This window comes from Amphiura filiformis, chromosome 11 (assembly GCF_039555335.1).
Source record: "Amphiura filiformis chromosome 11, Afil_fr2py, whole genome shotgun sequence".
Taxonomy (NCBI): domain Eukaryota; kingdom Metazoa; phylum Echinodermata; class Ophiuroidea; order Amphilepidida; family Amphiuridae; genus Amphiura; species Amphiura filiformis.
Window position 1 is genome coordinate 6531462 of NC_092638.1, and position 21811 is coordinate 6553272.

A 21811-nucleotide genomic window follows, 5' to 3' on the forward strand; every position below is an offset into this window, starting at 1 on the left:
CCCCTTCTGAAGAAAATGATAGCCCCTAAATGCTGTTTAAAAAGTTCTGGCTAGTGTATTTGGTGAAAATTGAAGGTCTTTGCTATTAACCTGGTAAATTCAGGTGTGCTAAATATAGATTCAGTGACCTCTTTGATCAGTGATGCCAACACCTTGCCTTAGGTGCACAATTGGGCTACTTGGCAATCACTTGCCACTACTCCAAAAAACATGCTAAGACTTATTTTCCTTTCAATTCAGCTGAATTCTGAAGGTTTTAAGTCTCTAAAGCTCCAAATTCCAATAACAATGGGTTTTGGGACCATTGATCAGTCAGTAACTTCCCATTATTAGCACCGGACGTTTTTAAGTCAAATGCTTTTCCGCCCAAATGGGGTAACATTCTAGTAAAACAACCCAAATACTGGTACTGGGTATTTTTTTTGAAATCATAAAAATTGGGCTACTTGAGGGTCATTCACTGCTGCCTGGCAAGCCAATTTGTGGTGCTTTGGCACTGAAAAGTGTTGGCAACAACACAGTGTCTCTGATGTATACATACATGATGCACTGACTGAAGTATACTGGTGTTATAAAGCTTGCTGCTGCCAATACTATGGAATATTTTGGTGAAAATGTCATGGATTTCAACCATTCCTTCACTGAATAGTGAATTTTTGAGTGGAGCTACATCAGCAGTACACATTTGTGAGTTTTTCTCTCAATCTTGATGATTTAAAATTAATTTTTACACACTTTCTTCAGGACTAGCAATATACAATATAGTTGACAGTCCCAATATCCCAGGATTCATTTTTTCATGAAAATTGTGCTACTTTCTAATATTGCAAGAAAAACACCCATGACTATATACAGTAATAGCACCAATCCTTGTTGTACATCATCATTATGCCAGTGTGCGGATGACTAGGTCATTAAATCTGCATGGTCATCTGCCAAAAAGTTTGGTCATCCGTAATAATATACTGAGTTTTTACTGATGCCCATACTAAGTACACGGGTGTCCGAAGCATAACCTGCAGTGACTTTCTGGTTATCCGACACGGCAATTCTGTGCGTCAGGATGCCACAATGTATCTTAATTGACATCAACATTGACTTTCATCACAGGGCCTGGGATGAAAGTCAATGTTGACATCAATTAAGGTTTTACCGTCGTCACCCGATTCGACTTGACCATTGCGCCTGTTTTCAGCGCGTGCGTGCCAGCGTCGTGCTTTCGGCGTTGCGTTGCAGACATCGCAGAGAACGATGCGTGTTGTGCGTGTCTATGCTATTTTTGCGCACCGGCGATAACTAGGGCCACAAAATAAAGAAAACAATGTTTGCTGAGCGCAATAAAAAGTGGCCGCTTCTAATAATATTAAATACAACATGTACAAACCAAATGCCAGCGTGCTTCCACTGATAACGGACCGGACCCCTCCCCAAAGTAGGCCTACGACAGTAGTGTCGAATAGATGGTATGAAGTTATAGGCCTACCTATACAGAATCAGGGTGTGTTTTTTTAACATTAGGCCTAAACGAGTGTTGGTTAAATTGGTTAATACGTTTTAATAATTTTGTGGCCTAAATGTTGGGTAAGCCTATATTTTAGGCCTATATTAAAGGTTAAACGTTAGTAGAACGTTTCATAATGAAACACACTACAACAAAATTAAAAACATGTTGTGAAAATGTCATTGTAGACATATTGTCTCAAGACATCAGGAAAACACAACACCAAAGCATTGATTAGACTCCGCATTCCCCTCAAGATCATGAGGACCATTTATTAAGCTATTTATGACCATTCAACAATTTATATTCATATACATAAATATAATTGAGATACATAATGATAGATTTCATAGCACTTTCATAGCAATTAAGACCTGACATAATATAAATAGAAATAACCATACTGAATTAGTTATCTTCCAATAAATATTATTAATAACACAATACAAAAAAAATTAGAAAAATGTGTACAACAAGCCAACCATACAGGCTGGACATGCAAGAATTGACTTCTGTATCACATTTAACCAAATTTCATCTTAAGCAAATACAGATACCTCTTTGGATCAAACAGAGGATTGAATTGGAAATCAATATTTATAACGCAATTATTAAATAAACAGAAATCTCCAAAAGAAGAAACAATGCCAACTCTATCAATGAATTAAACCTTTAAATCCCTATATAAGCTGGTAATTATTGAAAAGTGAGCCAAAATTTACTATAAAATAATATTAATAAATGAAATAATCCACTGACAAAAACAATCAAGCCAAAAAGATACTTCAAATAAGCATAAATTACTCTACATAAAGCGTAGTAGAAAGTGGAGACAATCTACTGACGAGATTCCTCAGGATTTGAAGAAACTCCAGACAACGCATAGCGTAGTAGAAAGTGGAGACAATCTACTGACGAGATTCCTCAGGATTTGAAGAAACTCCAGACAAAGCAGCATAGTAGAAAGTGGAGACAATCTACTGACGAGATTCTTCAGGATTTGAAGAAACTCCATACAAAGCATTTATTAAGCCAGCACAAAGCGTAGTAGAAAGTGGAGACAATCTACAGACGAGATTCTTCAGGATTTGAAGAACTCCATACAAAGCATTCATTAAGCCAGCACAAAGCATAGTAGAAAGTGGAGACAATCTACAGACGAGATTCTTCAGGATTTGAAGAACTCCATACAAAGCATTCATTAAGCCAGCACAAAGCGTAGTAGAAAGTGGAGACAATCTACAGACGAGATTCTTCAGGATTTGAAGAACTCCATACAAAGCATTCATTAAGCCAGCACAAAGCGTAGTAGAAAGTGGAGACAATCTACAGACGAGATTCTTCAGGATTTGAAGAACTCCATACAAAGCATTCATTAAGCCAGCACAAAGCGTAGTAGAAAGTGGAGACAATCTACAGCGAGATTCTTCAGGATTTGAAGAACTCCATACAAACCATTCATTAAGCCAGCACAAAGCGTAGTAGAAAGTGGAGACAATCTACAGACGAGATTCTTCAGGATTTGAAGAACTCCATACAAAGCATTCATTAAGCCAGCACAAAGCGTAGTAGAAAGTGGAGACAATCTACAGACGAGATTCTTCAGGATTTGAAGAACTCCATACAAAGCATTCATTAAGCCAGCACAAAGCGTAGTAGAAAGTGGAGACAATCTACAGACGAGATTCCTCAGGATTTGAAGAAACTCCAGACAAAGCAGCGTAGTAGAAAGTGGAGACAATCTACTGACGAGATTCCTCAGGATTTGAAGAAACTCCAGACAACGCAGCATAGTAGAAAGTGGAGACAATCTACTGACGAGATTCCTCAGGATTTGAAGAAACTCCAAACAACGCAGCGTAGTAGAAAGTGGAGACAATCTACTGACGAGATTCCTCAGGATTTGAAGAAACTCCAGACAACGCAGCATAGTAGAAAGTGGAGACAATCTACTGACGAGATTCTTCAGGATTTGAAGAAACTCCAGACAAAGCGGAGAGTAGCATAATTTGACATACTTTTATTGAAGCATCTTTGACAAATGAGATAACTGATTTACCCTTCCAGCTACTGGGAGGGTGGGTGGGATTTTTGGTCCAGCATGATCGGAGGAGCAAATGCAAGTGGCTTACTAAGAAAGGTATGAACACAACAAAAGAAATGGAATTAAAGCAGATACCTGATTGGCTGCACCCCACTAAAGTGCCATCTGAATGGCCAGGAATCTGGGATTGTTGCTATAACAACACAACAACTCCTACAACATTCCAATACCATGACCCAAATCAATAGCATAAGTTTCAAGAGCACTTGAAATGGCTCAAGTGGAACTGATAGGATAATTGTCCAGACTTGGCTGCACATGAACGCCCAAGTTTCCCTGATGCTGAGACAATCTGGTTTTTAAAAGATTTTCAACTTTGAAAAACGTCATTATTTTGGCAACATTGTTCCAACTTAAAATATGTTTTGCAGCAAGTGTTCAATGTTTTTGATTATTATTTTAAAAATGTAAAAGTTTATAATCCAACATTTAAATGTTTAAAGCATTTTGTGTTGGGTAAAGATCTACGTGCACTGAATTCATAATGCATGCGATATAGACAACACCATCAAAACTTTTCACAAAAAAGGTCATACATTTACAAAAATGATCATTGGCCAAACGTTTTTCTACAGCTATAGCCGTTTGTGACCAAAATACACCAAATTAGAATTAGGCTAAGGATTTTAAGGTTTCATTAAGTCTTTTATAGTCGACATCATTATAATTGTTCCTATTTAATATGGACACTTCTTAGCCTAAGAAGTATTGTAGGTAACTTTTTATTTATAGTGAAAACTTTCCTGCGTAAACAGACAATTCCTTTTCTGTGGCCATATGCGTAAACGAACGCTGATCCGGCATCAGATCGCGCTTGTATACCAACGCGTTTGTACGCACCAAAATATCCATCTACGCAATTAACTACGCATGGTGTCGCAGTAAAAATGCTTTTTGACCTATTTTGGTCAATTTACGTGAAAACAAGGTCCGGTACCCCCCAATTTTTTTTTTGCGCGATTTTATAGAGCTTTTTCTTTTTCATAACATATATAAAATTAAAAAAATTTTGTCTCGACAATTTTTTTATACAACGCAAAAGGTGGTATATTTTGGACAAATTGCTGATTTTGCCATTGAAGTGTACAGAGATTTTTGAAATGTACACCTCTTTTAAAACAGCCGTAGCTCAAAAGTGAGGTCCGTCACCCCCTGTTTTTTTTACAGATTTATTATCTACACATATCAATGTACAAAATATGTCAATTTAAAAAAATTTGGTCGATAGGTTTAGTAACGACGGTAAAACCTTAAGGTATTGACAGGGGCTGTACAATAATTATGAGCCCTGGGGAGGGTAAAATTAGAGGGGGGGCAAGAAATTTTTGGCGAGCGAAGGGGGGGGCAAGCAATTTTACGAGCGAGCCGAGGGGGGAACAAGCGATTTTTGGCACACATTCACGGGCGCCTTTTTAATAAAACGCTCTAAAATGGCATAGGAAAACGGTACGGAAACGCTTAAATATGCAAATTTTCCTGCTCGCTGCGCTCACAACTATGGATGGCGGATACCTTCAAAATACGCCTAAGAATACGCCTAAGATGCAATCTTAGACGTCTAAGATGCATTAGGCGTCTAAGATGCAATCTTAGGCGTCTAAGAATTTCGCGGTTGGCTTAAATCAACGAATCACAGGACCGGAAATCCAAAACAACCAATCATCTATTCAATTATTGATCAATGAAATCTTAGACGCCTAAGATTTTACACGCCTAAGAATTCTTACACGTCTAAGATTGATATTTTAGTGATGGACGGTATCACCAATGTGATAGCTCCCAAAAGGGAGCACACCACTAAATCAATGCGCCATTTGTGCAACCCTACTAAGTTCGGTAAAATACGGAAAGTTTTTGTGGTATTATGGGCTGCTGTTTGGACTAATTATCAGACAGAGTAGCTTTTTTATAATTATTGAGAAAATAGGTCCGCGAATTAAAAAAATGGCAGAATCGGGTTTGCAGTCTTGAGAGCATGTCAAAAACAGTGAGGGCGCTGTTCGCGGCCTTGTAGGGGAAAACGAGGTGGAAGGACCCCATACATTGAAAATGTTAAACTTGCATCGATTTGCAATCAACTGGTCATCATAAAATATTTTAAAACGAGCCCAAAAGGCCTCAAAATGAGGAGAGAAAACCGGTGCTTTTACACGTGTTTCAATGGGAAGATTATTTAGTGGTGTGCGCCCACCATGCGCAGTGCCAGTGATCGAGAGTACGGCGGGATAATCAGTTCCGTCATCTCTGGTTCCGTTCATTTTGTCATAGTAAGTTTGGAACACTCTCTGCCGATAGTTGTCGAAAGTTCTACATCGTGTATAGTACGCCTGATCTCAGCGAGAAATTGTTCAGATTGTGTGACCGCCATTTTACAAGTGATACCGGCCTAATCAGCGCCCGTCGCACGTTTTGATCGAATTTGCAATACCGTCCATCACTAGTCACGGTCGAATGGTCAATCTTGGACGTCTAAGAAAATCTTAGGCGTGTAAAATCTTAGGCGTCTAAGATTTCATTGGTCAAAAATTGAATACGCCTAAGATGTTTGGTTGTTTGGAATTTCTGGTCATGTGATTCGTTGATTTAAGTCTACCGCGAAATTCTTAGACGCCTAAGATTGCATCTTAGACGCCTAAGAATGCATCTTAGACGCCTAAGAATGCATCTTAGATAAGATTGCATCTTAGACGTCTAAGGTTAGGCGTATTCTTAGGCGTATTTTGAAGGTTTCCGCCATCCATACACAACATACATCTAAACCATTTAAAGTTTGGAATTTGGGATCCCAAAAATTTGGCATGTTCAAGGGGGGAGGCAAAGAATTGTTGGCGGGCCGAGAAGGGGGGCAAGCAATTTTTGGCGGGCCGAGAGAGGGGAGGCAAGCGATTTTTGGCGAGCTGTGCGGAAATTTTACCCCCCGGGGGCTCATAATTATTGCACAGCCCCTCATATGTCAAGTTGCATATCACTCGCATAAAAAACAAGTAGAAAGCATACTTTTTTCAAGATCAGATGCAATACGCACTTATCAAATGCAGCAAAAATGGAAAAAGAGTACATTCATCACACAGATGTTACTTGAAAAGGGAATCTAAAAAAGTCAGTGTGCCTGCATGCCCATGCTGAAAAAAGTTGGTGTTTTTAATTCTGGGTGAATTCTACTTCAACCAGCTCAAAACGTGTGTTTTTTCTTGATTGATCGCTACCGGCCTCTATTTGTTATGGGTAGTAGGGGTTTCAGGTGTGTTCATCATGACTCATAGCTCTTAAGGGTAGGGAGGAATAATTGAAATTCCCAACATCAACATGATGTTGACATTTCTTGTGGCTTGGACTTTTGAGCAAAAATACCCCTAAGCAGGATTTTATCATGTTTTGATAAAATACACTCCTTATTACATAGTTTTTGTTTTTTAAATAATTTTTCTAATATTTAAAATGTTTTTTGGATGGTCCTGATGATACAAATCAGAAGACATAAACTTTAAAAAAATGCACTTGGGTTAAGTTGGGTACAATAAAAATGACCCCTAAACGCACCAACTACAGGTTTAAAAAGAAACCTTTTTTCTTGAAGCCTTTTGACCCCCTAAGCAAGATTCACATTCATTCTCTGAAAAGGACCCTTTTTTCTGTGTTTTTCTGGTCATGCATGTGTACTCTATGAAACTTGAATGCCCCCCCCCTGTATGATGCACTAGCTGCATCGTATAAAATATGGCGTTTAATCAAATTTCTTCTTGCGTATGTTGGTAATAGTTTAGCAATTGTTTTTGGAAACTACAAGCTGATTTGATAATCAACTTAGTTTAAAACTAGTCTGTGCTAAACTAGTCAGACCATGTAACTATATTATCCATAGGGAGTACCACACTCTCACAGAAAACAAAGTGGTGATACTCGTGGCTTCATGTTGCAGTTTTGCCGCTCTGTCTGTTGCGCCGTCAGCGTTAAACCACATTAAAATTTAATTAAAAATTGGGGGCCTTGGTCAACCCAACTGCCTCCTTATATTTTGTTCATCTTATGGCTGGTGAAAAAAATGACATAACATCATGTATTGATATAATGAGGAAGCAGTCAGGTGCAGCATTTATGATAGAATTTGCGTGTTAATTGTGTGACTGTCGCAAGAATTTTCATGAGCGTAACTTTGGACTTTATCGACATGCACAGTAACAAAAAACAAATAATTTTGGCCAATTATAAGCCAAATAAATTATACATGCCTGCAACTTATGTTTTGTAGGATCAGGAATCATTTCCTAAAATCTTTACAGTCAAGATTTAGAAATAACATTTTTATATGAACAATTTCATCATTGACAGAAAATTCACTTGGGAGATCTTGTCTTGTCAAATCACTAATACAACTATGGAGGATGTCATTGATTTGAGTAACATTAACTTTCATGAGCGTCTTGGTGAAGGAGCCTTTGGAACAGTCAACCGTGTAACATTTAAGAAACCATTCAAAGGATACACTGAGGCTGCAGCAAAGAGCGTCTATGCTCTACGCAAAGAAGAAGTTGACATCATGCGTCAACTTCATCATCCCAACATCGTAGCTCTTTTAGCATTCTACACTAATGGCCCAATCAACATGATCATCCTAGAGTATGCCAAGAACGGGTCACTTCATGACTACCTGTCAGATCAATCCAAACCTTTACCGGATGACTTGAAGTGCAGGTGGATGAAAGAGGCTGCATCAGCTATTGAACATCTACATTCATTGAACTTCCTGCATAGGGATATTAAAGCCAACAATTGCTTGTTATGTGCTGATCATGTGCTGAAGTTATGTGATTTTGGTCTAGCACGTGCAATTCACCAATCACAATCTTCATCAAGCATAAGAGGAACCTATCGCTACATGGCACCAGAAATCCACAAAGGGAATGAACGAGGAAAGGGTGTCTATTCTAAACCAGCAGACATCTATGCCTTTGGGATGTTGATGTTAGAGATCTACACTAGGACACCACCCTTTGCGGGAATGGAATGGCAGACACTGGTCTTCAGAGTCTGCAATGGAGAGCAAGCTACTATACCTGAGAGTTGCCCAGAGTTTCTATCAGATCTGATAAGACAGTGCTGGAGTATGGATTTCAAAAGGCGGCCAACTATTCAGGATGTTATTAAAGGTAAATGATCTCACTAAAAGTGTGTTTCAGTCAAGGGCGGCGGAACAATTTTGAAAGTGGGGGGGGGGGCAGTAATTTATGAAGTGAGAAACTTTTGGAAAATGAAGGCCAAATTGAAGCCGTTTGATGTGGGCCATTTTGGTACTATTGTGTATAATTTTAGTTTGAAAAGGTTTGAAACAGTATTTTTCTTGTATAAATCTTGGCCCGGATAGTGGGATTGTTGGTTGATTTAATGTATTAGACCCGCACTGGGTTTGATTAAAGTGTGGGGGGGCAGCCCCCCCATCCAAAAAGTGTGGGGGCACTTCCCTCCGGTTCCACTGCCCTTGGTTTCAGTTTGAACTCATATTCTGACAGGAGGACAAGGTGAATAAGCTACTATGTGACATAATCAAGATATTGAGCCACTTGACAACCTTGCAATGTTTTTAATAAGGTATTCCATAATCATATCTCAAATTTGAAATTGTCATTGGTTCACACAATTTTCTTGCTATTAACACGAGAGTCAGATGTGGTACATGTACATACAACTTTCTTTCACACCCAGATGCTACTCATTGCCCAGATTTTTTTCTGACTTAAAAATATACATTTTCAGCAGTTTCTCAACATATCAAATTCTGTAATATAATTTTCCCTATAAAAATGTGTCATCTGTTGCTTCATTTTATTTTAATTAATTAGGTCTACAAAACTACCAGACTTCAATGGGAGGACATACTGGAGCAACTTCTGAAGCATCTCTAAGAAAAGCTCCTCTTCCACAGGATCTCAACAAATTACCAGAAGGTGAAAAAGGGCTCTGGTATGAGTGTTAGGACAGTATTTTTTGTGGGACATGAGAGCACATCAGACATATCGCATTACATTCTGAATACAAAGAATGTCCTTTTGATATTAAATAATTTCTCAAATGGAGGTCATTAATAGCTCACAATTGACTGCAACTTGAGGTACATTATTGTTCCTTGCTTACTTCCTTATGTCGACTTGTCTAGTCGGACTAAACATTATATTGTTCTACATTATTGTTCCAATCTTGCACATAAATAACCCCCTTTGCGTATCGTTAATAATGTGCAAACATAAACATGTAATCGCCGTGAGTATGCCCGATCGCATACTAAAACGCCCAACACAAACCCTGACAAATTCACACAATTTCACAGATGGTGCATCCGGCATTTTACACATTTGTTTCATGAAAATAACACAAATTTTTGATTAATTTTTAAGACTATTAAAAATATATCTTCCATTTACTGTTTTAATTTGCATTTAATAGGCGATCAACAAGTACACGGGTTTACTCACAGTGATTACGCATGCTTGTGTGTGCATTAAAAAATGATCAGGTTATTTATGAGTGACATTGGAACAATACATACTTTGCGGTCATTTGTATATAGATTAATAAATGCGTATCAATTAATTGTTGGGAGTGAAATTGTACAAAATAATTACACATGTACTGAGATGTTGATGCATCGAAGGGGGAGTGCATTAGACGCATCAACATCTCAGTACAAGTGCATTATTTTATACAATTTCTCAAGCAACAAGTGATACGCATTTATTAACCTAGTTCATACACGAGAATAAAACCAATGATTCTTACCGACTGTTTTTATAACAAAATTATCACTAAAAATGTTGGAAAATAGAACCAAATATAAATGCTTCAATCCGCCTCAAAATTAATCAATCCTACGCAATGCAAATGTGTGTGAAAGCACTGCGTGTAGTTCACAGAGTGCCATTATACACAATCAATGCACTCCGCATACTTTTCTAACCGCTTTTCTGATTGGCTGCTTTGATATAGGAGTATACAAGCTGTATCAAAAGCTGGTACCCATCAGTTTTCATAAATAATGGATGAGCCTGACATATCAAAATTTAACATCAGATCCAAATAATTTGTAGATTAATTGTATAATATTAACAAGTCATACACTATACATTTTGAAAATTTTGAAAATTTTATAAGTATCCAATGTTGCATTTAGAAGAGGCAGGCTTTTCAATAAACATCCAAATTGATAGGTACCAATCATTTTGATACACCCTGTATGAAGAGATATTAATGACCTCCATTTGCGTTCACATTTTTACAAATAATACAATATGATCGGATCACACACATCACATATATTCATGAGGTTATGAATATTGTTTAAATAATGATAATTGGATGCTTTACACCCAATATTGATAAGAGTTTTAAAATATTACACTCAGCTACGTCTCATCCAATATTTTAAATTAAAACTCATAGCGAGACCAATAAATTTGGGCTCTTTAAATCCGATTTTATATCACAATTGGCAAGAGTATATGGCTGGGATGGCTCATTGTACAGTTGCAAGAAGAAAGAAGAACGCTGCAAAAACAGACCTTGGCAAATTTTGTGCATTGGTTATAAGGAATAAAGAATTATCTAGCTATTTGCCATGTCTCAGTTTGGGGTCATGAAAATAAAAATTAAAAAATTATTGGACAAGAAAATGGATGGTCCCTAAGTGAGTCAATTAAATTCTTATATGTGACATAATCTGACCTATGAAGGCCAAAGGAGGCATTTTTGAAAATTGAGTTACTATAATTAACACATTAAGGTCATGTTCACATATATGAATTATTTACCCGGGACCCGAGTTAATCCGGGTTGTACCCGGGTCCCGGGTTCAAAAAAATTCTGTTCACACTATAGCCACTCTCATGAAGAAAATTGACCTGGGTTGATTATTTTACCTAAGCCTACTGATGATGCAGGCGTATACATATTCTGTCATTGACTATTACCGGTATATATAACAGGCTCCCGGCCTAATTATGCTAATTTTTCAAATTTTATTTTCTAATTCCACCTTATGTAATTTATCTAGTTGCTTCTTGTAGCTGTTTTGGGTTAAAAACTCACAAAAATAATTGTTACTTCTTGATTCGATAATACTAGTAATTTGTTGGCATGAAAATAACTTTCTTATCTCAGGAATAGATGTTTATTGATTTTATTGCCAAAGAAGTGAATCATTCTTTTCCCAGTTCAGACAGAAACAATAGAAATGGGGTGATAATGGTTGCATTTACTTCTAGTAATGCGGGTCAAACAGTGAATTTCTGTTCACACTACAATTGACCGGGTCATACCCGGTTTGACCCGGTTTTAACCTACTCTTTCCTAGGTTAAAAAAATTGACTGGTCGATTTTTTTGAGGTTTTTTCCTGTTCACACTTGGGTCTAACCCGGGTTGTACCCGGGACCCAGGGCAAAACAGGCATAGTGTGAACACGCCCTAAGTTTAGAAAACACCATTGGTCTAGCATACTTAGTTCTAAAGTTACAATATTTTGTGATGTCTATTTTCTGATGTATTTTATTGGGTTTTTACATATTTTTGCCTTTATCTCAATTTCAAATTTGCCACCTTTGGTCTACATGGACCAGATTGTGTACTATATTTATATGAATAGAATGTCACACTGGACATTTTTCATGCAAAACGGTAATTTTACACCCAGTTGCTACTCAATGTTCAGATTGTTTTTCTACGATTTATGAAATTTTGAACACTTTCTCCACAGATCATATTCCTGTGATATAATATAATTTTTTGTTGTTTCATTTAATTTTAATTAATGTATACTAGACTACCAGACTACCGAGTCCGGACATATTGTAGCATCTCCATCACAAGATCCATTTCCAACAAATGGTCGTCTTCCACAGTTTCAGAACATATTACTAGCAGATTTAGAAATGCAAGGTAAATAAGAAGCCTTTCAATAGGGTTATCAACGACATGATTTTGGCAGCAAAGTCTTTTACATAAGGTCTTTAATGCTATTAAAATGTCGAATAGGACATTTTCTCATGTAAATCAGGGATTTCATACCCATTATATTGCAAGTCTATGCCAGATCATTTTCCTGTAATTTAATATATATTTTTTAACCAATTGGAAATGAATTTCTAGTAAATTACATTTTGCTTATTTTCACAATTCAGTCATTGTTTCATTTTAATTTATAGACGATCAGACAACTTTGGCAGCAGCAACTTTACAACAGCCTCCAAGTAAGAACTCTAATCAAATGGATCTGAAAGAATCACAACAAACTTCTGAAAAACACACATAAAATAAAGAGTTTCTAGTTCATTTTCCTGTGATGTAATTTACATTCTTAATCACTTGAGAACGTTCCTGCAATCTTATTGGTTCTTACCCAGCTTTACCCATGCGATATGACCCGATATCACACGGGACAGGGCATGTGCGTCGTTGGCGTAAAACAATGAGGCAAAATAATGATGTCGCCCATGTTATATAAGACGATAGATGCCAGGCCCGTAGCCAGGATTTATTTTGGGGGAGTTCTGATTTTGAAAAAAGTGGACCTTTTTTCAAAATTTGGACCTTGTTGGACTGGTGGGGGCGGATTTGGACAGTTTTGGACCAAAAAGGCATAAAAAACCTCTATTTTTTCGCTCGCTACGCTGGCAAATGGGACTTTTTGGGTCAAAGAAGTGGACTTTTTGGGTCATTGGCATTTTTTGGGGGCTGGCTACGGGCCTGATAGATGCACTCCAGCAGCTAAAAACAATACCTTTATTCTCTAATTTCACTTATTTTTACAATTCAGTCATTGTTTCATTTTAATTTATGGTTAACAGATGACCAGACTACTTTGGCAGCAGATGACCAGGCTACTGACTGGACTAGTTTGGCGGTACAATGTTCAGAATCACTTCCAAGTAAGAACCCTTTTCAAGTTAATCTGAAAGAATCCCAAGAAACTTGTGCAGAAGAAAAGGTGCATAATTATGTTTCTAGTTCATTTTCCTGTGATGTAATTTACATTTTGCCTATTTTCACAATTGAGTCCTTGTTCCATTTTAATTTACGTTCAACAGGTGACCAAACTACTTTGGAAGCAGATGACCAGGCTACTTTGGCAGCATTAGATGACCAGGCTACTTCAGCAGCAGCTGACCAGGCTACTTCAGCAGCAGATGATCAGGCTACTTCAGCAGCAGCATCTTCACAACCACCTCCAAGTAAGAACCCTATTTAAATGTAATCATAAGAAACTTTAAAAAACAAGGTGAATAAAGTGTTTCTAGTTCATTTTCTTGTAATGTAATTTACATTTCGCCTATTTTCACATAGTACAATTGAGTCATTGTTCCATTTTAATTTACGTTTAACAGGTGACCAAACTACTTTGGAAGCAGATGACCAGACTACTTTGGCAGCAGATGACCAGGCTACTTCAGCAGCAGCTGACCAGGCTACTTTGGCAACAGATGACCAGGCTACTGTGGCAGCAGCACCTTCACAACCACCTCAAAGTAAGAACCCTATTTAAATGTAATCCCAGGGTGAATAAAGAGTTTCCAATTTATTTCCTGTGATGTAATTTAAATTTTGCCTATTTTCACAATTGAGTCATTGTATCGGATGACCAGACTACTTTGGCAGTTATTGTCTCCACAACTCATTCCAAGTATGAACCCTATTCAAATCTGAAAGAATCCCAAGAAAAAACAATGTGAATAAGACTAATCTAGCTCCTTGTCATGAATCATATTTTAACGAACTGGTAGCACCTTTATTATTTGCCATGTTTTGAATGTCAAATTGGACATTTACATTTCTCATAAAAACAAGCCACTTCACAGCAATTGCAAAACTAATAAAATGATTCTATTTAAATTTTTGATCTTATTGTTTGCACAAAATGAAAATTCATGCTGAAATATCAGAAGTTACTAAAATACTACTGGCTATATTCACTAATGAAAATACATTACAAGAAAACACATTATAAGTTTATAATGTTCACATGACACTTCACATTTTTTGTTAACAGCATTGGATTTGTGGAAACTTGTTACTATCACTCCAACAAAACGTGGAAGACCAAAAATATTAGACCAGACAGCCTTTTGTCCTAATGGGAATATAGTCGGCTTTCAATCCCACGACAATGGTCTGCACATGTTTGGTCCTGAGGGGGAAGAAATTATGATGCTGATACCTGAAGCAGATAAGGAACAGATGATCTCCATAGAGGATATAGCTGTGTCATCACATTACATTGTAGTGATATGCATGTACAGTAGATTTGTTCATATATTCAACATAGATGGCAAATATAGTAATTGCTTCTCTATCTTGGGAGCTAGATACCCAAAATGTATAACCATAGATAAAGAGGGACACATATTGGTGGGTGATGCAGAGAGGAAAATGATAACCATCCATACATGTCCTGAGGGTAATCTAGTCAACAAAGTAATGTGTAGTGATATCCACATTCAAACAAAAATGACAGTCAATAGTAAGAATCAGATTCTGTATACTTGCCAGCCTTCCAATTCCATTAATGATAATGTCATAGCAATAAATTATTCATGTGATAAGATATTTACCTTTACGCCTAACATAGGTGAAGATATAAGATCTGGGGAACGTGTTCAAATAGTAGGAATTGTATGTGATGCACAGGATATTATCTTTGTTGTTATGGGCATTAATGAAAAAACCTGCAGTACGCTACTAGAATACAAAACTAGTCACCTCCATCAGTACAGTCCTACAGGTGCATTCCTGAGATGCATTGCTAAAGGGATTGAACGCCCCTTTGGTTTATCCATAACACCTGATGGGTCTCCAGTAATAACACAAGATGGCTTGATAGAAGTTTACAGCCTGCTTTAGGACAGTTTCATAAAGTTAATGAAAGTATCTTGAAATGTTCCAACATTGCATACTCTTCCATTTGAAAGGCGGCAACTAGTTCATTATTTTTGTCACTTTCATTAGTGTCTTCCAATATGACAATCAACTGTGTAAAATGTACTTCTCACATTCTTATTACATGGTGTATTGTGAAAGTAAACATCTATCCTATTTGTGACCAGCTCCAACAAAACCCGGAACAAGTCACCAGACATGTTTTTGAGCTATAGGCCTTTAAAGATGACATTCCCATAAAAAATAAAATTTTAGAATTCTTTATTTCATGGCATTTGACTGTGGGACTTTGTGGACTTTCAAATCATTGAAAGACTTTGTTAAAATGAGGTTTATTTAATCAATAAATAACAGTTGAACTATGATAATCCCTATTCAATCCTGTGTAAAGCTGGAAACTAATTGCCCATTACTTAGAATAGGAATTTTGCAAAAATATCAAGGTATCATTTACAAAATTATCCCTATCTTGAAAAGTATTGATGCTATTTGTATAATTCTGGTATCATTTTAAAGCTTATTGTCAAAAATGTGACTTGTTCCTGGTTTTGTCAGAGTGGGTCACATTTAATAATATCATTTTTTTCTTTGAAAATGAATCTTTAAGGGGGTACTACACCCCTCCCAATTTTGTGCTTATTTTTGCATTTTTGTGACAAGTAAGATATGTATATTATAGGGGCAAGGACTACAACTACTGCATTGGAAATTTTATTTCAGCACAGACAACAGTTGTGGAGTTACAGTCAAAAATGAATTTTCAGTGCAGTAGTTGTAGTCCTTGCCCCTATAATATACATATCTTACCTGTCACCAATGCGCTATAATTTTTAAAAAAAATGCAAAAATAGGCACAAAATTGGCCAGGGGTGTAGTACCCTCTTAAGTTTATAAGCTTGATAAAAATTAATAATATGTGACCGTCCACCACGGAATGCTTGTAAAGCAGCCCCTGGTCAATTTTGTTTTATTTTGTGTTTAGAAAATATATATCATAAGCTTTAAAATAATATATAATTTGACTTCAAATGATATCCAGAAGCCGAGTAATGGTTTGTTGAACATTGCTCCTTCAGCAAAACGGTACCTTATGTCAGTGCTACATAATGTCTCTTTTCCACTTTACTGGTAATAAATATCAAACAGTCATAATTGGTGGTCACTTCAAATCATCCCCAAGTCAATGAGGTTCAGGAATGTCCTCTCATTGTTAACTGTTGGTTAAGGTTATTAATTATTTTAAACTGTTGTGATTTGGTAGTTCACAGCATCTTACGAATGGTAGTGAGCTTTGGCAAAAATTGCATTGCTCAATTCATAGCGAGCATGTAGAAGAATTAAAATATCACAGATATACTTTTATAGGTGCTGCTGTTCTTGAGTTACATTGTGAAGAGGGCTGAAACAACAACACTTTTGTAAAACGCACATAACTAATTAACAACAATAAATTAAGCAAGTTTGCAGAGTATACGATTTGTAGAATGAACTTTTGCAAAACATCAAGGTGTTAATTTTCAATAATATATTGATCTAGATAATGAAAATCGATTTTTAGGTTGCTTCGATCAACAGAACCTCGTCTACCCTTAACCCACGACTCAAACAGGATTTAGAAGCAAACAAAGACTAGAGCTATTTATAAATTCTATACAGAGGTAGAAGCTTATTATCCTTTTCAACAATAGGATTAATGATTGGTTTAAAAGGTGTTTGGCTGGCTCAAGGAAAATGAGAAACATGTAGCACCAACTTGATGTACATATGAATACAACCTTTCTGCACATTTTGCACTGTAACTCAGAATACAATTTGCAGACTTTAAGAGCGGTTTGTGGTGGCCCGTCACATATACCCCATCTCCATTTTCTTAGCAATGTTGAGATATCCTGATTGTATCAAAATCATTTATGTAACTTCCGACATCTACATTCCCCTTTGAGCCTACCACTGTCACAGTGGGTTTCAAGTTCAATGTTGATTGACTTGATTCTGGTCACTTTTATTTTCTACCACAAAATTCTTATTGTTTGAGTAAGTATTAAGATTTCAATATCAGTATAGAAACCTAATAACTGAAGTATTAGCAAGAGAAAAAAACATCATCTCCATAAGTTGAATGGACTATTCCAACAAACATTTCATTCATATGTTAAGTAGAAGTAAACAAAACAGTGATGTAGTAAACAGTAAACAAATTAAGAAAAATATGACGACCTTTAGTAAAATGAAGCATTTAACACATTTTTTAAACAATTGATTTGGATTCTTATGATGACAAGTGCCATTGTTAAATTTATTTTCAAAAAATGTTCTTGAATAAAAAACAAGATGGCCGCCCCACCGGCCTTCATGAGGCATACTTTTGGTAAATAATTGGGAAATATTTGTAAAGATAAAAATTGCTCATGCAGTTGTCAATACCATGACTACTGCCCCTGGGTATACTACCCTTAGATAATGGTGGATTTTTGTCATGCATGGTCAACATATTCTGATGAATTTGACCCAAACTTAAATTGTTTAAAAACATATAAATTGATTGAATTTGCACCAGGAAAATCAGTTCAAGCAGTATGCAATATGCATGCAACACTTGGACATGGCAATTGTGAAATTTTCATGCCACAAATATGTCCAATATAATTCACAAAATTGTCATGCCACAAAATTATGCTTCAAAGTAGCTTCAACCATGGCAAGAGGAAGTTAGTTGTTAGCTATGCAAATGGAAGATGCATTCTTTTATCATTTCAGGGTCATATGGTACTTTGAGTTGACCAGGGGTCCATTTTACTCAACTTTTAACCCTTCATAACTCAAGTCACCATTCGTAAAGTTACGAATACCCAGCCTAGACGTAACTTTAAGGGTGCCTTTAAGTAAATCCCTATTACTTACAAAGGGTACTGTCGTAAGTAAGTTTACTGAGATGGAACAAACAACTCATCGTAAGTTACAAATGATTTTAAGACTTGCGAAGCTTTGTAAAGTTGAGTGAAATGGACCCTTGGGTAGTTTTTTTCCATTCTATGATTATAGCTAAGAATAAGTGCCTGTGATGTAGTATCCTTTATGTATGAATAATGTGGTTGAAAAAAAAGTGGAAATAATGGACAGGGTGCAGCTGAGCCCATTACTTTACTCTTTCTGTATTATTAAAACTTTAAAAGGTAAACAAATGTAAGAACATGTGTAAACTTTGGTTCACCTCAAGTTTGATAGTGATGTCAATGGTTATTTTGCTTTGCACTGCAAGCATGCTGACAAGCCACCCTCATATGCATACATGTACGTTCTGCACGAATAATGTGCCGTTTGATACTGCAACCATGCCAACCAGCTAAATATGTACCTACATCACTGCCAAACTTGAACCAAAGTAAAGAATATGTGCACGCTTTATTGTCATTTCTCTCTCTCCCTCCTTACCTCAAATTTGCACTCTGACAGTGGATGTTCAAACACCTCTCTCTTGTAGTCAGGACTCTTTGATGTCATTTCTAATAATAGACTAGTAGCGTAGCTTAAGTACTGATGCTCTGTGCTAGGTGAGTACATGCATTCCAACATTGCTACCATACGATCTAAAGTACCTGTCGGCAGACGGGTTTCATGACTCCAGAAATTGCTCACACGCAACCTAGGAGTGAAAAGAAATTGAATTATTTACCCAGCCATATAAGTCATAAATCATGCAAGTTTATATTTTTGGTGGAGCCAATAAATGTTGAGATATAAAGTAATGTCATTCAAAATACATGTGTTATTCTTTGTTCTTGGTGTTTCTTTTAACATGATCTATAGTGGCAGATCCAGGGGAGGGGATGTGCCACCCTGCAAAGTATATGAGTAGAGCAAGCCATATTGGCGCTAATGGAGTAGAGCAAGGCTTAGTGATTAAAATTCTCACTTCTGGTGCATGAGGTCTCAGTTTTGATTCTCTGCAGTTGAAAACTTGCTGGGATATTGACCTGGAAAAATTAAAGTCTGCATTTAATTGTCAATATCTGTAGATTAAATTCAGACTTCCATTCTGGTGCATTTAGAGTTGGGTAGAATCATGAGAGAATTCAGGTCATCTCAGTGAAATGACATCAGTGAAATTACAGCGCTTTGAATCCTGTGCTATATATATCCAAAATTTATTTATTTATTTATCACCAGTATGATCACAGAAGAGGCTTCAAAAGGGAAGTCAAGCTGTTGGTCCTGTGTACAGAAGAGCCATACCTGTACACAACACTCAGTCAGTTTTGAGAAGAGTAGGGTGTTAACCCCAAGCCATTCCACAGATCAAATGGATCCAAAAGGAAATAAGCTTCAATATAGGCTTTCTTGGGTTATCCAAAGTTGTCAAACCCAAACAAATCAAAAGTCTAAAAATCAGCTTATTTTAGCCAATTTTAGCCTCTCAGACTCGGTAATTGCAAGTCCAGGATCCGTCACTAATCCATATACATTCTTGTTAAATTGTATGTTACGCATCAAATCTTCTTGTAAATATTCTCCTGCTGGGTTTTGTCTACTTTATATTGTATTTCGTAATAAAAGCTGTTTGTATATATGTGATGCAGCACATCAAAAGAGGGACAGGTGAAGTCGGAAGTCAATTTTGAGGTCAGTATTTCTGCTTTGAAAGCATTTTGCAAACTTTAAAATGACACCTCATTTGCTAAAATGATCATGGCATACATATATTATTAGTGAAAAAGCATCCTAAATTTGTATTATATTCCTTATTTTTTTCTGTCTATTTTAATCTATATCTTGAAAAGCAGTTTGCCACCAAGTTTCGTCTTTTGATCCCTGCATCACATATATTAAACAGTGTCTTAGCCAGAAATTGCATTATGCCCATCATGTGAATGAAATTGCCTTTACTAATATGACTTTTAAAACACTGCCAAATTTGAACCCCAAAAGTTCAATAAAAAACCTAATCTACTTGAAAGTTCCACAGAAAAGCTTTGATTATAATTGAGCCTCTGTCAAAGGCATTAATATTGTCTGTCCTTGGGAGCAAAAACTCCATGCCCAAAATGAAGGGCTGATGAATGGCTAGCTAAGACACTGGTTTGAACATAAATTGAAATATATAATATCATATACATGTAGTACTATTCTAATATATATGGTTAATTACTGTACTAAAACAGTTACATTGTACTGTATTATGTGTGTAAACACTTCTGAAATCAATGAGAACAGAAAATTATGTATGCATATAACTCAAGTAAACCTGAATTAAAGGGCTTGCGTCAGACAGTGTTAACATATCAGATGAGAAAATAGTGCCTACTTTGATAGATTAGATACTGAAGTGAGCCTCCAAGCAGTAACTTAAAATATAAAAATGAAAATAAGGGACAAATTTTCCAAAAATACCACAATTGTATTCATAGTCTTCCAGAACACTTTACAACTATAGTAATATAACATAATGTGTTATGATTTGATCCACTCAGACCAAAGTCAGAAATTTTGACAATTTTGCTATAACCATTACTAATTTGCTCAGTGCCGAAGCTTACTAATATTGAAATCCCCAAGTCCCTGGCATACCTGGTTGCTAAGTTATGATAATTGTATATGTCCATTTTCAGTTTTTTTTTAAACTATTTTGTTCCATGTTTTTGCCTATATTTCAATTTCATTATTTCCAACTTTGGTTTGATCTGGCTCAGACTGTGTCACATATAAACATCATATATATCACAGGGTTCCCTAGCTGTGTGTTTCATTATGGTATATTTTACGGTTAAATTCTCTGAAATTCACATTCAGATTTCCAAAATGTAATTGCTTTATTAACAGCAATTTAAAGGTTGGTCTTAAACCCGGAATTATGAAAACTTTTGGGCCTCAAAACTGCTAAATTGTTGGTTTTAAGTATATAAAAGTATACATACTTAGAATGGCAAAGACATGACGTTTCCATCTGTGATATCAACGTTTGCTAAAAATGCTCAGTTGTGGAAATAATGCCAAAAACAACTGTCTTGTATCTTTAAGGCTTTGTGTAGTCTTTGATATATATGGAAATAAAGTTTTGATATTGACTATTATGTATAATATGGATGAATTACTGTATCGGATGTTTTTATGTGTGTGCAATTTGCAATAGAGCCATTACCTATGTGTTGGCTCTTCATCAGACAGTCCTTGTAGCAGCGTATCCTTGGCGATGGCAAGTACATCATCAGCTCCCTCCTCCTGACGAGCCTCTTCATCCCTAAGAAAATCAGAGAAAAGAAATGCAAGTTTAGGTCACTTACATTCAAAGGGA

At 36.4% G+C, this 21811-nt stretch overlaps 1 protein-coding gene across 1 annotated transcript in view; it reads right to left on the reverse strand.

The window, feature by feature from the left end:
• The window catches only part of LOC140163435 (DNA-dependent protein kinase catalytic subunit-like), a 176348-nt gene that overhangs the window by 110273 nt on the left and 44264 nt on the right, over nt 1-21811 (reverse strand). The window contains exons 39-40 of the mRNA XM_072186748.1: nt 21659-21757; nt 18955-19165 (exon numbers count right to left, since the gene is read on the reverse strand). Coding sequence (XP_072042849.1) covers nt 18955-19165; nt 21659-21757 — 310 coding nt within the window. The remainder of the gene's footprint in view (nt 1-18954; nt 19166-21658; nt 21758-21811) is intronic.